At 48.1% G+C, this 17,771-nt stretch overlaps 1 protein-coding gene across 2 annotated transcripts; it reads right to left on the bottom strand.

Annotated features, from left to right (window-relative positions):
* Positions 1-5,278: 5,278 nt before the first annotated feature.
* Positions 5,279-17,100, bottom strand: sdr16c5a (short chain dehydrogenase/reductase family 16C, member 5a). 2 transcript variants are annotated; one of them, XM_023828639.2, is made up of 7 exons: positions 16,959-17,100; positions 15,194-15,531; positions 12,728-12,859; positions 12,544-12,643; positions 11,455-11,599; positions 10,646-10,771; positions 5,279-6,648 (listed from the first exon to the last, which is right to left on the bottom strand). In XM_023828639.2, the coding sequence occupies exons 2-7, from the start codon at positions 15,512-15,514 to the stop codon at positions 6,552-6,554; spliced, it is 921 nt and encodes a 306-aa protein (XP_023684407.1). In that variant the 5' UTR covers positions 15,515-15,531; positions 16,959-17,100; the 3' UTR covers positions 5,279-6,551. The 2 variants fall into 2 exon arrangements, with proteins under 2 accessions (XP_023684407.1, XP_023684408.1); XM_023828640.2 differs by lacking the exon at positions 5,279-6,648 and adding an exon at positions 9,014-9,439.
* Positions 17,101-17,771: the final 671 nt, after the last annotated feature.

Genomic DNA, 17,771 nt, shown 5'->3' with positions numbered 1-17,771 from the left:
CGTTGCTGTCTCCATGTTGCCTGCAGTGGTTGCGTTGCTGTCTCCATGTTGCCTGCAGTGGTTGCGTTGCTGTCTCCATGTTGCCTGCAGTGGTTGCGTTGCTGTCTCCATGTTGCCTGCAGTGGTTACGTTGCTGTCTCCATGTTGCCTGCAGTGGTTGCGTTGCTGTCTCCATGTTGCCTGCAGTGGTTGCGTTGCTGTCTCCATGTTGCCTGCAGTGGTTGCGTTGCTGTCTCCATGTTGCCTGCAGTGGTTGCGTTGCTGTCTCCATGTTGCCTGCAGTGGTTACGTTGCTGTCTCCTTGTTGCCTGCAGTGGTTACGTTGCTGTCTCCATGTTGCCTGCAGTGGTTACGTTGTTGTCTCCATGTTGCCTGCAGTGGTTACGTTGCTGTCTCCTTGTTGCCTGCAGTGGTTACGTTGCTGTCTCCATGTTGCCTGCAGTGGTTACGTTGTTGTCTCCATGTTGCCTGCAGTGGTTATGTGCCCTCTGATGGACTATCCAGGTTGTACCCCACACTTGTGCCTTATTGCTGCCTGCACTCAATTCCAGGTTTCCCCACCATCCTGTCTGGGATGAGGAGGGTCAGAGGACTTGGTAACCCCGATACGTCTGCTTCTTGCAACCCAATTGCCTTGTTTATATAGGTTGCCATGTTTTGGACTGATATTTTTTCTGGAGTGTGGCCTGCCTTGTAACGGACTGGTGTTTAGGGTGTAGGTTGCCATGTTGTGGACTACCTTGTAATGGACTGGTGTCTTGCTAAGGGTGTAGGTTGCCATGTTGTGGACTACCTTGTAATGGACTGGTGCCTTCTTTAGGGTGCGGGTTGCCATGTTGTGGACTGCTTTGTTATGGACTGGTGTCTTGTCCAGGGTGTAGGTTGCCATGTTGTGGACTACCTTGTAATGGATTGGTGTCTTCTTTAGGGTGCGGGTTGCCATGTTGTGGACTGCTTTGTGATGGATTGGTGTCTTGTCCAGGGTGTAGGTTGCCATGTTGTGGACCGCTTTGTAATGGATTGATGTCTTGTTTAGGGTGCGGGTTGCCAAATTGTGGACTGCTTCGTAATGGACTCGTGTCTTGTCCAGGGCATGCCCATCTGACTCTGAAATGGACAGCTGGGTCAGTATTGCATGACTGTGGTTTGACAGAGCTGACGTGATGCTCACCGTCCTGCATGAGTTACGCTGTAGTCTTTGACAATCATCAAAACTGTAAACAGACAATGTTGATGCACCACAGTGGTTCTAACACAACAGAGACAGATGTGGCTCCAGAAGGTGACGGAGCATGACCGCCCATGTCCCAAGAGTGCAGAGAACGCAGGAAGCAGGAAGTGAACCACCCAACAGAAGCCGTTTGTTTCATGTTGGCCTGTTTCTGATGGCAGCTGGTGAATTTACCATCTCTGTCGGTCTGAAATGTTTTAGCAGAGCTGGCAGGAGGAACCAGGAGCCACAAAAACACAACGACTAATCATCTGAGTAAACAAAATCATACTGAGGACACAGAAAAAGGATTAATTAGTAATTTTAAGACATCTCCTTCGTGACTGTAACGCAAGGAGCTGTTGTTAAACCCCCACTATGGACAGCGCTCTCATTACAGGCCATGTCTGCACTCTGTCCTTTACAGATCAAACTCAGTCACTAAATGAATGAAATAAAATAAAACTGCCGTTTGTGTGAGGGACACTGGATCGTGTTCTCGTGTATCACATCTTTGCTCTCCTTTTTCAAGACGTAGAGCATTCGCATATAGAGGGGAGAGCGAAATTTGGGGGGGCATCCCTGTAGCATTTTTTTTTTTGGGGGGGGGGGGGGGGGTGGTTAAGGACCTTCTGCCCAGTGGAGATAGCAGCTTTGGACAGGGACGGATGGGCATTTTATATAAAATCCCTATCATCCATATATATAAGAACATAAGAAATTTACAAAGGAGAGGAGGCCATTCGGCCCATCGAGCTCGTTTGGGGAGAACTTAACTAATAGCTCAGAGTTGTTAAAATCTTATCTAGCTCTGATTTAAAGGAACCCAGAGTTTTAGCTTCTGCTACACTAGCAGGAAGACTATTCCATACTCTAACTACACGCTGTGTAAAGAATAGCTTCCTCAAATTCAGTTTAAAATGTTCTCCCGCTAATTTCCACCTATGGTCACGAGTTCTAGTATTTAAACTAATATTAAAGTAGCCATTTGGCTGAACAGCATTCAGTGTGTGTGTGTATATATACACTCACCTAAAGGATTATTAGGAACACCATACTAATACGGTGTTTGACCCCCTTTCGCCTTCAGAACTGCCTTAATTCTACGTGGCATTGATTCAACAAGGTGCTGAAAGCATTCTTTAGAAATGTTGGCCCATATTGATAGGATAGCATCTTGATGGAGATTTGTGGGATGCACATCCAGGGCACGAAGCTCCCGTTCCACCACATCCCAAAGATGCTCTATTGGGTTGAGATCTGGTGACTGTGGGGGCCATTTTAGTACAGTGAACTCATTGTCATGTTCAATAAACCAATTTGAAATGATTCGAGCTTTGTGACATGGTGCATTATCCTGCTGGAAGTAGCCATCAGAGGATGGGTACATGGTGGTCATAAAGGGATGGACATGGTCAGAAACAATGCTCAGGTAGGCCGTGGCATTTAAACGATGCCCAATTGGCACTAAGGGGCCTAAAATGTGCCAAGAAAACATCCCCCACACCATTACACCACCACCAGCAGCCTGCACAGTGATAACAAGGCATGATGGATCCATGTTCTCATTCTGTTTACGCCAAATTCTGACTCTACCATTTGAATGTCTCAACAGAAATCGAGACTCATCAGACCAGGCAACATTTTTCCAGTCTTCAACTGTCCAATTTTGGTGAGCTTGTGCAAATTGTAGCCTCTTTTTCCTATTTGTAGTGGAGATGAGTGGTACCCGGTGGGGTCTTCTGCTGTTGTAGCCCATCCGCCTCAAGGTTGTGCGTGTTGTGGCTTCACAAATGCTTTGCTGCATACCTCGGTTGTAACGAGTGGTTATTTCAGTCAAAGTTGCTCTTCTATCAGCTTGAATCAGTCGGCCCATTCTCCTCTGACCTCTAGCATCAACAAGGCATTTTCGCCCACAGGACTGCCGCATACTGGATGTTTTTCCCTTTGCACACCATTCTTTGTAAACCCTAGAAATGGTTGTGCGTGAAAATCCCAGTAACTGAGCAGATTGTGAAATACTCAGACCGGCCCGTCTGGCACCAACAACCATGCCACGCTCAAAATTGCTTTCCCATTCTGACATTCAGTTTGGAGTTCAGGAGATTGTCTTGACCAGGACCACACCCCTAAATGCATTGAAGCAACTGCCATGTGATTGGTTGATTAGATAATTGCATTAATGAGAAATTGAACAGGTGTTCCTAATAATCCTATAGGTGAGTGTATATATATACACACACACACTCTCTCTCTCTGTTCGTCCTTCGTGGTCGAAGATGACCATGGCTCCAAGTCATATGGAAGAATGGTGGCTGTGGGTCCGAAGGTGGCTGATGAGGCCAATCCGGGCTCGGAAGGTACGCCCACATGTGGGACACACGTGGGCGGGTGCTGAGGTGGAGGTGGGGGCAGCTCTGGCCTCGCGTGCCGTTCGTTTCAGTTCTGCTGCACGGGCACCACTAGTGAGGTTGCTGCACCATGCTGGACGGTAAGAGATTCCCAGGAGTTGAGGTTGAAGCCCAGTGTTTTGAGGGACATTTTCAGGCTCTTTGAAGCGTTTCTTCTGTCCCCCAGCGGTACGCTTGCCCTGGCACAGCTCTCCGTAGAGAAGTTGCTTCAGCAGGCGGTTGACTCTGATGACATGGCCAGTCCATCTAACCTGCATCTTCTGCAGGAGGGTGAAGATGCTGGGGAGGCCAGTCCGCTCTAGGACCTGTGTCTGGAACTTTGTCCTGCCACCTGATGTGGAGGCGTCGACGGAGGCAGCATGTGTGGAAGTGGTTGAGCTGCTTGGCATGTCTGCTGGAGACGGTCCAGGTCTCACAGGCGTAGAGCAGTGCTGTGAGTATTACTGCACGGTAGACCTTCAGCTTGGTGGTTAGGCTGATACCTTTCCGCTCCGACATCTCCCAAAAGTGGCGCTGGCCTTGGCAACCCTGTTGTTGATCTCGGCATCGATGTTGACGGCACGAGAGATGGTGCTGCCCAGGTAAGTGAAGTTGTCAACTGCCTGAAGTTGTTGCCCTTTCACCGTGATGTGTGAGTTGTTGCCCTTTCACCATGATGTGTGGCTCGTGGTAAGGCTTGCCAGGTGCAGGCTGGCACATGACTTCGGTCTTTTTGGTGCTAATGGTGAGACCAAAGTTGTCACAGGTTTTGGAGAAGCAGTCCATGCTGCATCTTCTGCTCTGTGGGGTGTTGAGGGCACAGTCATCAGCGAACAAAAGGTCTCTGATAACCGTCTCTTTCACCTTTGTGATAGCCTGCAGGCGTCTGAGGTTGAACAACCTGCCGTCAGTCCTGTATCTGAGGCGGACGCCATCTTGGGAGCCCTGGAACGCATCGGTCAGCATGGCGGAGAATACCCTACTAAAGAGTGTCGGGGCAGGAACGCAACCTTGCTTGACGCCGTTGGTTACAGGGAAGGCTTCTGACTCGTCACCATCGTCGAGTACTTTGACCATCATGCCGTCGTGGAACCGTCGCACCATTGTGATGAACTTGCTGGGGCAGCCGAACTTCATGATTTTCCATAAGCCGTCTCTGCTGACTACATAGGGGTGGAGTCATGACTTGCGCGTGACTTGGATTAAAGTGAGGGAGAGTTGCGCACATTCATCAGCCTCACTGTCTCGTCCTGACCCATCGTTGTCCAATGGCAAGACATAGTCAAGACGGCTGGAGATGAGCTGGGATGCAGTGGATGGCCAGCAGTGTCCTACGTGTCTCACTGTGCCCTGATCGCGTTCCACAACGCTCTGCTGGGTCCGCCTTCCTGCCCGTTGAACCACCAGTAGGTGGTCTCTTCCGCGCAGCCTGCTGGATCCAGTCTTCTTTGTAGAGGGTGGAAAGCCCTGGTCCACTGGGGGTTTCCCACACGCACATTCACACACACTACATGTTTTTGTAAACCTTCCCCCCCCAAACCAAGCCAAGAAGCCGTCACCCTTTGAGGTCTGTGTTCACTTACCGCTGGTTCCCGTCTTTGGACGGATGTGATCCGCTGTGGGTAAAGCAGAGCTGCTCCAACCTTCTGCCGTGCAAACAGACAACAGGGTTTGGACATCGGATTGATTTATTTATTAGTGCTTTTCAAGCATAAAACAAATATTAAGCGTGATCATTTTTGGCTTTTTTGTATATATTCCAGTCAGAAACTCAGTAACTGGTTCCAGTAAACAGCAGTTACAATACATAATGGACAACTAAAATCTCTAAATGAAATTTTTATTTGTACCACAGAAGTGTCGAGTACAAAAATAAGTGGTTTGTTACCCAGTCTTTACTGGCCAGATTCCATGGGCATCGTTTTGCGGCCGAACGGCTGGCGTGAGATCTGCCCTACTGGCCAAGTAATGAAATGCAGCCTTTAATACAGGATCCAGCTACAGAAATGCCCGAGCGCTAAAATAATAATAAAGTGTATGAAGCATCTACTGGAAATAATTATAACATAATGGGGTGCATTCCAGACACTGCTAATAAATACCTTGGACAGCAAGGTTAACACTAATTTACGCTGGTCTTTGGGCTAAAGATCTTTAACTAGAATCTTTAAATGGCTCTTTGTGAATCTCAGGTAATTTTAAGTGCTTCTGGGCGATGCTGAGTGTGGGAGTCTCGGTCGTCTAAGTGCATATTTCAACACGCTGTCGTGTTTGATACATTTGGCAGCAGGAGGGTCTTCAATCAATCCTGAAATTAAAATGAAACAAGGGCCGGAGGAGCTCACGGGTCACGTTCACCACCCAGGGCCGGTGGAGCTCACGGGTTACGTTCACCACCCAATGTATGCAGAAGTCCTTCATTTCAAGGCATGTGGGTTTGAGCGCTTTCCATAGGATGTGACAGAGAGGTTTATCATTTCCTTCCTTGGGCACGCAGAGCACATAGTGTCATGCTTTTCATGGCAGGTACTGGTCCACACCTTTTACACTGCTGGGGGGGGGGTCCTTCATATTTACTCTGTGCATGTGCATCCTGAGCTCCACTCAAGGGTGTTGATTGGGGTAGGGGTGGCAGGAACACGTTCCTACCAATATTGTGCGATTGGCGTGTGCTTGAGGCTGATTTGGTCCCTACCAATGGTGAAGCCAACCTTACGCCCTTGATTCAACTGAACAGTATAATCGAATATGCTACAAGTGTGGTTTACAGTCATAAAATGTGTAGATCACCAATTTTTGCTGGGGGTGGGGGGGGTCACATACAGCCAAACATTGCATTAGGTACATGGTAAAAACATACAATAAAATCTAATTATAAAAATGAGTACTGTAAATTATTGCAGTAAGTGTGTGAAACATGGCTTGTTGCATTCTTTGGCGCCACCTTCTGGTCACTGCGTCTTTTTCACACGTCCCTTGAAGGCATCCATGAAGTTGAACGCTCCAAGGTAGACTCCAAGCAAGACGGCAAGCTTTACTGGCAGAAGGCTTAAGAGGAGAGAGAGAGAGAGAAACCACAAGCCCTTTTTAGTTATGGTAGCCTGGATGAACATATCTGCATCTTGTAGATGTTTCAGGCGGTAATATTACTTGGGACATTTTAGTAATTAAATCAGAAGTGTAACATACCACAGCTGACATGCACGAATAAAAGACTGGAGTAATATTTCAACAACTCTCACTATCAATGTGCAGGAAGTGGGAGAATTACTTCCAGGTCTCACACAGGTTGACCTTGTTCCTGGGCGAATCTGTCCCATGTTCATCGAACACCTGAATCGATGCTTTGCTGCGTGTTTTGTCAAGCGATTTCTATTTAGTTAGTTATAGTTGCACAATATACATTAATTCATTAACCTTTATTTTACCAGGCAAAGCATGAAGAACAGTTTCTTATTTACTGTGACAGCCTAGCAGTATATCGTTTCACATCATCAATGCGACGTGTTAATGCTCGATAATCACATCGTAGGACGTGAGATGTCAAGTAAGGCAGATTAAATCACACATAATGCTACAACGTTTTTTGTTGCTGGGTACAAAAGGAAAACTGGCATTGTTCTAATTTTCCATGGCAATTTACCCCAATTTGGGGGGTTTTGGATATAGTTTTTTGGCTAGTGAATGACATGCAAACTCTGTATACAGACTCTCAGCAAACCCCCAATCACAATTAGGCCTGGGCAATATGCGATATTAGATATACAGTCAGCAGGGTTGAGATCAGGCTTTTTCATATGGTCAGGACATTATGCCACACTATATTGGATTTTCAAAAACAACCATATTTTGCAATTCAATTCCAGTATTTTGAAATCTTGGTGATAGGATTATGTAAGCGAGACGGGGTTTAAGTTTCACTAAAATATTTTTACTCTGTCATAGGAAATAAAAGTAGCAAGCTTTGCAATTCTAACGATCGTTCCTTTTCAATCAGATCATGTAGTATATGGTCAAAAAAAAATCAGATTAAAGGTTTACTGCCATTGTTTTGCATGTGTTCTGCATAGGCTCTCCGGGACAATCATAATTGTCATCCTTGCTGTTTAAATCACTCCTAGACAGGTTTATGGAGAGATTATTTTGAACTCCTTTATTTGCTTTAGAAATATCCCAATATTTATTGCAATAAAATCACATTACAATATCTGAGATTTTCCAATATCGTGCAGCCCTATTCATTAGCAAACCCAAGGGGACAAAAACGCATTTCTCAGAGAATTGTCACAGACAGGATGCGTGTCATTGTCCCCAGTGCCACCAGACAGGCTGTAAATCACAATGGCTTGTTGCCTCCTGTTTGCAAGAGGATCAAAACATAATCCAACAAAATATGATCTGATTGTACTGGCACTTGATAGTGTATAAATGAAAATGTATAACCTGTTATAGATAGGTGACAGATGGCGGCTCATTGGAGTTTTACACAAAAATGTTCAAAGGGCAGAAGGAACAATGACTAGTTCAGAGAGATAACCAATCAGATTGTAGAGGAGTTGGTTCCAAGCAACTAGAGGAGGCAGGACCAAGACATCTGATTGGTTGAACTCACCTCCTCTCCAATTTGATTTGATTGATCTCCCTGAACCAATCATTTTTCCTTCTGCCCTCAGAAGATTTTTGTGTAAGTAAATCTCCCAGGAGCCAGATGGAGACAAACCTCCAGCATGGACTGGAGAAAAGGTTGCACATACATACTCGTCCTCCTGCTCACATACATACTCTTCCTCCTGCTCACATACATACTCGTCCTCCTGCTCCAAGTCATGACCCAGGCGTTCCGCTACCATTATCTTTGGAATATCTGAATGATATTCAAATGCAAATTCTGCGTTTATTTAAGCACCATTAAGCAAATGCAGATGCAACCATTTGCAATTTGAAAAGCACGCATTTGGAAGTGGGAGCATCCTCTGGCTGGACTGTTACTCCAGCACATGTGGAGAACATCTGGGGGACTCTGGGTTCCCATAACATATCTCTGGCCAAACACCTCATCCCCAGACTTAGGCTGAGAACATCTGGGGGACTCTGGCCAGAGATCTGTTATGGGAACCCAAACACCTCACCCCCAGACTTAGGCTGACTCTTTAAGTCAACAGGAGACTCTGAACCGCTGCTGTAACATAGTGAAGTAGCTATTCCAGTAATTAAAAGAAATGGATCTATACATATGATGATTTTATTAAAGTTATCATTTTAAAAGCACCTGAAAGGTGGTAAGATTTATGGCAGGGTTTAGGTTAAGTGAGGACTGGTTAAATTTTTATTTCACACTGGAAAAGAAATCCTGGTTACATGACCAGTCACCATATTCCCCACAAATATACGGCAGAAGGAAATCCAACTGAAAGAAATATACAAAACTTTTATTAAATATATATATATTTATATATATATATATTTTTTTACAAAATCTAGATTTTCACCACTGTGCCCCCAAAATTTAATAAAGTGCAGAACATTTTCAGCTGGGAGTGAAGACTTGTGGGTATTTTAAACAATGAGCAAGTGGGAAACCTTAAAAGGGTGGATCCAAAGCAGAAAAGCAGTCAAAAGAACTGGAGCCATCTCTGTCCACCAGGTGGTGGTAGAGAGCACCAGCCTCCTGGAGCAATAAGAGCACAATGGGCCTCGGGGCAGTGGGGCCAGACCACGACTGGGGCTCTCCAGCAGGGCTGGCACTCAGGACCGTTTCCTATAGACCTCACGGCTCTCGGGGTCATCAGACACGCCCAGGTATCGTCCAAGGAGGGTCCCCTGCTTCCACTGAAAGAAGCTGGGGGGGGGGTCGGCAGCAGATGGGATAGGTTTTAGCACCATAAGGGAAACCTGACCTGCAACCATGTTGGTCCGATTCATCCAGCGAGTGAGGGTAACGTCCACAATGGCTTTGACAAGCAGAGCCGAGGCTGACCGCCGTATCGAAGGGAGGAGGTCCGCGGCTGACCCTTCTTTGTGAAGAGGGCTGTTCTCAAACAGAAGCCATAAACACACCTTTGTCTGGGTACACCGTTTTCCGGTCAGTCGGTAACAGGGGGCCTAATTCACGGCACTTGCCTTGGGGCGAGTCATGCGGACTCCTCTGGGAGTCACGGCGAAACCCTATCGCACCAGCGGGGGCCAAGGTAAGATGCCCCCACCGTGGTTTTGTCCCAGAAATATGCGTGTCATGCACTCTCATGCACGGATTTCAAGTCCTGCTCTAGGGTAGGATGGGTATGATAGCATGCAGTGATTGGCAGATAGAGGTTGCCATGGAGATAACCCTCTTCTACAGCTCCACCCGCACGGTATGAGATCTATACGCAGCCGTCCAAGGGCATCAGCCTGGCACGGGTTAGACTGAGGCAGGCTGGAATGGTGGTCACGCTCAGGTGCGGGACGAGCTGACATGAGGGACACGTAACTGAAGCTGAGGCAGGCTGCAGGCGGTGACATCAGACCCCAAACAGGGTCACATCTGCAGTCGTCTGTGTCAGTCAGCTTTTTATTACTCTGTCAAACCTGGCTAGAGTTACCCCCCCAACTACACCAGTCACGCAAGTGCCAGGGTTCACTGCTTACAGTAAGCCCCCCCACCCCCACATCGCTCACAAAGGCATCCAGAACTAAAATGAAGAATCAGTCTCTTGAGCGAATAAGCTTCACTTACAGGAGAGACAAACTACCACACAAACACTCACGATTCTGCCCAGGTTCCTGAAGCCTTGCAGTCCAGCAAATGGCGCCGATTGAAGCACATGTGGAGCCCAAGGCAGGCTTCAGTGCCCCCCCCCCCCCGCCCACCCCCCGGAGCCAAAGGCCTGCCAAGTTGGCACGTCCTGAGATGGTGCCCCAGCAGGCTGCCAATGTAATGGGTTGGCCAGCACTACCTGGACCCCCCCCCCCAGATTTAATCATGCTCTAGTATATTCATGCCCCACCACCTCTGTATTGCACCCCAAGGGGACACACACACAGACACACACACACACACACTCACTTCTTCAAGCCCAGCACTACGTAGAGGCTCCGCGGTAGGATCAGATACACCTGGTCCGTGCGGATGGCATTAATGATCTTCTTGGCCACGTAGACTGGTTCCAACGTGGGTATCAGGCGAGGCCACCTGCGGACACATTGGGGGGGTTAAAGAGGGCCACACCCTCCACAGACTTATTTGGTTACTGAAGGGGGGGAGGGGGCAGAGAATCTCTCAGCTGATCAAGGTTTGCCCCCCCCCGCAAGGTGTATAAATTGGTATGTTCCACTTTTTTTTTTCCCCCATCCCACCCACGCAGGGTCACCCACCCACGCTCAGTGCCCTGCGCCCGTTTATGGAGAGCATATCGGCACACCAGCCACTCCCACGCAGGGTCACCCACCCACGCTCAGTGCCCTGCGCCCGTTTACGGAGAGCATATCGGCACACCAGCCACTCCCACGCAGGGTCACCCACCCACGCTCAGTGCCCTGCGCCCGTTTACGGAGAGCATATCTGCACACCAGCCACTCCCACGCAGGGTCACCCACCCACGCTCAGTGCCCTGCGCCCGTTTACGGAGAGCATATCGGCACACCAGCCACTCCCACGCAGGGTCACCCACCCACGCTCAGTGCCCTGCGCCCGTTTACGGAGAGCATATCTGCACACCAGCCACTCCCACGCAGGGTCACCCACCCACGCTCAGTGCCCTGCGCCGTTTACGGAGAGCATATCTGCACACCAGCCACTCCCACGCAGGGTCACCCACCCACGCTCAGTGCCCTGCGCCCGTTTACGGAGAGCATATCGGCACACCAGCCACTCACTTGGAGCCGCAGCCCTCGAACATGCCCGTGTTGATGAAGAACGGGCACACGATTGTGGTCTTGATCCCGTCTTTGCCCAACGACAGCATCTCCAGAGCGACGGACTCCGCGAAACCAATGGCGGCAAATTTGCTGGCACAGTAATCTACAAAACAAACAAGCGCGTAAGTTTAAAGGAACCTCATTCACCGACACACCCGCAGTCACCTCTGGCAAACACCACAGACCAAACGAGAGATTACAGACTCATCTAATTTATCGATGTCAAACACCACAGACCAAACAAGACATTACAGACTTATCTAATTTATCGATGTCAAACATATTAAACAACAAGGCTGCAGTTTAAGCACCAGCTACACTTGTGAGAGAAAAAATAAGCCCCCTTTTCAAGAGGTTTGCATACTTTCCCCCCTCAGTGACCTTGACTGTTTAAAGCACTTGTTCAATAAATACATGGTCAGGAAGGGGGGGGGGCGTGATTATTTGTCACCATAGTACAAAGTGCACAACAGCAAAATATGTCCTCTGCATTTAACCCATATGTGACAGTGTGACATAGCAGGGGGCAGCTAATTCAGCGCCCGGGGAGCAGTGCTTGGGGGCGGCACCTTGCTCAGGGCACCTCAGTGGTGCCTTGCTGGTCAGGGATTCAAACCAGCAATCTTTCAATTACAAGTGCGCTTCCCTAACCATTAATCCACCACTGCCCACATGTATATGTTTGTGGACACCAGCTTGTCCAATATGGTGCCGAATGGAGTCACCAACATCTTCTGCACAACCACCAATTCTGTTGCTCATATTTGTTGAAGGAGATTGAGCAACTGTATAGTAAATTACACACCTGTGTCTGCAATGGGCACAGATTAGCAACTTCCTCAAATTAATAGAGGTGTTCACATATTTTTGGTTATATATGTTTAGTAACTACTTATTTGTTATTGCTACTACAGATGCATTCCAACAAACCTGTCATAAGACAAAAATATAAGGCAAAAATGCATTTTAATACTTAGGAAGGGAAGCAGGTGGGGCGAGGAGGGGGGGCGAGGAGGGGGGGCGAGGAGGGGGGGGGGGGGGGCTCACCTGCCAGGCCGTTGACGCCGATCATGCCAGCGGAGCTGGCGATGCTGACCAGGTGACCGTGATTGTTAGCCATCATAGCTGGCAGGAAAGCCTTGTAGGTCTGGATGGGCAGAGGGGAGGTGAGCAAGAGGCCTGACAACAAATCCCACCCCCCAGCAGGAGCCGAGGCTGGACGAGGACCTACCCAGAAGTGGGCCATGGTGTTGACTTCCATAGTTTTCTCTATGAGGGAATCCGGAGCCTCGATGAACTTCTTCCCCGTGACGATGCCCGCATTATTAATGAGGATGCTGACGTCACCGACCTCCCTCTTCACCTGGGCAGAGGAAGGGAGGGACATAATGGTTTTGGGTGGTTGGGGGGGGGGGGGTCAGCCAATCCCTAAACAGCTGTCAGACAGCTGTCCTTAAATCCTAGCGACCAGGTAGCAACCAAAACAATGACACATGCCTGGCAGCTTTCATGCCACCGTTATGGAATAATGCAAGCATCATCGTCTATATGGCAATGAACAGAGGACCAGGTGACAGGGAATAACAGGGAAGAAAAACAGAAGAGGTGCGAGATCAGCTACAGACACCAAAGTCCTCCAAAAAAAGATGGAAATATATCAAATTAAGGTTTAATGAAACATCTTTCATGCAAGTTATTCAGAAACGACCAGTGAGCATAGAACCCACCCCCACCCCCACCCCCACCCGCGGTACCATGAGCCGCATCCACTGACATGTATGCTTTTTAAAACAAGAAGTCTCTTGATTATCGAATAACATTCAACTAAACAAGCCATCACTGCACAATAGATTCCATTCGGAGAAGGTTCGAGAAACACAGGAACTCCATAGTTCAAACATTTTGTTTCTGAGATTCGAAGTTCTGGGTCTAAATGGGCCGACAGCTGAAAAAACTATTACACGCGCCTTTGAGGGTTCCGAGATTTTAAATCTAAACAGAAATGTGACTGAATGATACACATGGAGAACCTGCCACACCCAGCTTGACGCCTCATCAGTCCCACACAGAATGCGGATCATTCCTGGAAAGACAAACGGGTTCAATGGTTTCATAAGAGAAGCAGCCCTAACCCTGGGCATTCTTAGGCTGGACGTCGCACGATGACACCAAACAACACAGAGCTCTCATTGATACAATTCAGATACAAGCATCTCATTAAAGGACAAGACTATTCTGGACCACAGGAGGACCAGGGTTTGGAATTGTTGGTGCTAATGCCATATTAGAAGGTTGTATAAAAGGGTCAATGACATCACTTACATCCCATAGCAGTAGGCCATCATGTTGGTCACCCAAGAGCAGCTTCCGGAACCTTCTGGATCTCTCACTGAACTGCACAGACCTCCCGCTTTTTCCTGCTGGCTACCGACGCTGTAACTTGGCCTGAACATCTAGACTCACAAATGCCGGTTCATATTGCTGCAAATCCCTTTGTTTGAAATTCTCCAAACAATTACAAAACACTTAAAAAAACCGCTTTCCCTATCTGCACAATGACCATCTGGCACAGTTATGATGTGTTTGCATGAGACTTGCCCAACTTGTTTGCACAATTAACATGCCCGCGGCAGATCGGGCCAAACGCCTTATCCAAACTACCACACTAAATGTGTTCTCAGAGCTGAAACGCACTTTGTATATTCATGCCATTAACTACAGCACGTCACACTTACACAGTACATACTATTTTTGATTAGTTCAATATTGGATTAGCACGAGTTCTCTAATATTGATTTTCCTTAACTCTTTATCACCAGCCATTTCAACACACAAGCTCTCGTATTTCCTTCCCGCATGTCTGGGTGGCGATCGGGGGCCCATCTGAGCCGGAGCACGGTTCGAGTCCCATGGAAGGACGCGACGCAGGAACCGCGCAGCTTTTGATCTACCGACTCGCACAGGCCGACATGGAGAACCGACTCACTGACGGACTTTGACCGTGACTATGACTGTGACTATGACCATGACCGCGTGCACTTGCTTTAAGCAAGCAGGCCCATTCTTTATCTGTAATATTAACATTCCTGGGGGAAAGGGGGGAAAAAATATCAGGCCGCAGTCGCCCTTGGACCCCCAGGGGTTTCTTTGTTATATATCTCCCTGTTTGGAAGCTTTTGGTTCCTCTCCTCCATTGTCATCTGGCTCTTTCTTTCTTTCTTGTTTCATACATAATTCAATATAAATTTAATATTGTATTACCGCACACCCAGGTAAAGCGCTTTGTGATGACTGTCGTGAAAGGCGCTATATAAACAACTTTGAATTATATATCTGCAGTTTGTAATACTAACACATATTCCATATCACATACTCTTCTGATAATGATCTTCATAAAAACAAATGTGCCAATTGGTCCAGTAAGTACCCGCTACCAGGCTGCGGACCCGCCAGTGGGTACCCGCTACCAGGCTGCGGACCCGCCAGTGGGTACCCGCTACCAGGCTGCGGACCCGCCAGTCGGTACCCGCTACCAGGCTACGGACCCGCCAGTCGGTACCCGCTACCAGGCTGCGGACCCGCCAGTCGGTACCCGCTACCAGGCTGTGGACCCGCCAGTCGGTACCCGCTACCAGGCTGCGGACCCGCCAGGAAACGGCTGTGCTGACGCGTGACAGACAAGCAACGGCGTCCTCACCTGGTCGGCCACTCTGTACACGTCGGCTTTGTTGCTGCAATCGCACAGGTACGTGTGAACGGTGGTGGCCCCCTTCTCCGTGGCCAGGCGGGCGGTCTCGGCGTTGCCCTCCACGCCGATGTCCCACAGGACGAGCGAGGCTCCCAGCGAGGCGAACTCCAGGGCCATGAGGCGGCCGATGCCGCTGCCCGCGCCCGTGATCAGCACCACCTCACCGGATACGCTCTTCTTCCGCGCCGGGATGAAGAGTCGCACGAATACCTCCAGGTTGTAGTAGATGCTCAGGACCAGCATCTGCAGCGTCTCCAGCAAGAAGTTCATGGTGACGAATCAGGGACCTATGAATAACCACGATTGCAATACTGTTTTACTGAAAACAAATCTGACCTATCCAATTCTACGGCCTGTTCAGGGATGCTTCAGTCCCAATGAAAAATAATTCTTGGAAATCCGTTTATACCGGTCGCATTTTGTATCTGCTTCCCCAAAACGTGAAAGAAGACATTTACTATAAAAGCCAACAATGGCCAAAACTTTCCCATCAGGCTCTTGAATAACAAAAATTGTGCTCTTCCTGCTTCCAGATTTTCTAATTATTTATTTTTTTCCCGATTGCGTAATTTGCCAAGTTGGCAAACTATTAAGTAAATGCATAGTGACTCTGCAGGCCAGGTACCAGTGCCCCCCTGAAAACATGCACGCCTCCCCCGCAGCCACCTTAAATACATATGCTACTTGCGTTTGAAATTAATGCATTATTATTGTTGCTATTAATATTTACATTTATATATGTGGGCTAAAGTAACGTTTTCTTGACGGATCCTCCGGCGCTGGGCGGTCGGGTCGCTTCAGTTGGTGAAAAGCGAAGTTAACGACAGAAACATTAATTAAGCTTGTGGGAACAAGACAGTCTAAACAAGAAATGAGATACTTATTTGTAAAAACTGTAAAATGACTGCAAAGTACTGCATAAATAACTTGTCAGTTTTCCGGCACCAGTCTGCTTCCCCCCCCAGAACGACCGGCACCAGTCTGCCCCCCCAACCAAAACGACCGGCAGCAGTCCGCCCCCCCCCCGGTGAAATGGGACAGAAACACGACAACGTTAACCAGTCCGCCGGTTAAAAAGGCACCGAAGGTCGCACTGCTGCCATTAATCACCAAATCAGCCGCAAGGATTTAGTTGGAATCTGCGCTGGTTTGGCTGGACAAGCAGTCCGACTTATAACGGAATTAAATTCAATTTCTTATAAAGTGATGTGTCGGTGGCTATTGGATGTCTGGTGATTTACACTAACCGACTAGTTAAGGTTAACTGGCAAATTGGGTGTATTTGTGACGTTGGCATTAGATATGAACTGGCCAACGTGTGTAACGCTGTTAAACCAAATAAAAGTCTGCCAGCATATTTAAAATTAACGGAATTAGCTGCATCTGTATTAATACATTTCAGTTACTTAAAGTTATTTGTGGTCCGATACCATAAACAGTTGCATTGCATGCGTTGCACGAATGGTTAAAAGTTAAACAATTAAAGTACCGCGAATTGCAAACCAATATAACGGGACTTCGGTCCTCTGCTAAAGTTCTTGCAGCCATTGCAATAGTTCATGTGAAGAAGTAAAACAAAGTGCATTAACTGCGGGATCAGAAACAGCCCTGAGCAAAAACATCTGCCAGAAACACGCAGCGGATCCGGCTGGTTAGCGGCCTTAAAGCAGCCCCACGCCCCGCATTAAAGCCCCGCCGTCGGCGCTCACAGTACCTGCAGCAGGACGGAGGAAGAGCAGCTTCTCGGTCGCACTTCGCGTCTGCGCGCAGCCCCGATGCGCCGCTTTTGGACGCCGCTCTCCCCGCCCGAAAGCACTGGAGCCGCATGACGCCTTACGTAACCTGCGCGGAGGATTATGGGTCCTGTGCAGCTTCTGATTGATGTTTTCATTGTATAATGTTCTTCACATGTTGTGATTGTGCATCTTTCAGAGGAGTCCTCTCCTCCACCCACTACATTTGTTTGCGGCATTCCACCCAAGCATAATGATTTCAGGGAGGCGGATGGTGGCTGCTGGCTGTGCAGTTTGTCAACCGAGCTTGATTGCAATCCTTTTGGTGGGCAGATGATCCTCAGCGTTTTTAATTCTCCGTGGTCACATTGCCGGGACATTGCACATCACTTACCACGGAGCTGCTGGCGATTTGCATAACACGTCAAACTTCCGGGAGAAGTGGAGCGTCTGTGTCTGTCTCTTAATTTCCCGATAACTGCAATATAATCTCGCAATTGAGCAGTAATGAAATATACGGCTTTTTTCTGCTATTTTTTACGACTGATCGAAACTTAAGTCCGTTCTCCTTTCCACCACGTGAGATTGTAAAAATAGGGAATCCAAAGAGATCGCCACATCTAACAAAGTCATTAGACGTGTTTGGCTCACCAGTAGGTCGGCCTGGATACTTTAAAAACAACTCAAAGTTGATGGAAGAGAACATTCATTCAACACAATCCTTTTTTCTTCCATCAGCTTTGTTAACAGTTTATGTTTTTGGATCTAGATTAGGATAAGGGTGTGAGTTGAAA

Source organism: Paramormyrops kingsleyae, chromosome 4 (assembly GCF_048594095.1).
Source record: "Paramormyrops kingsleyae isolate MSU_618 chromosome 4, PKINGS_0.4, whole genome shotgun sequence".
In the NCBI taxonomy this organism is placed as follows: domain Eukaryota; kingdom Metazoa; phylum Chordata; class Actinopteri; order Osteoglossiformes; family Mormyridae; genus Paramormyrops; species Paramormyrops kingsleyae.
This window is presented reverse-complemented; position numbering and strand designations above follow the sequence as displayed.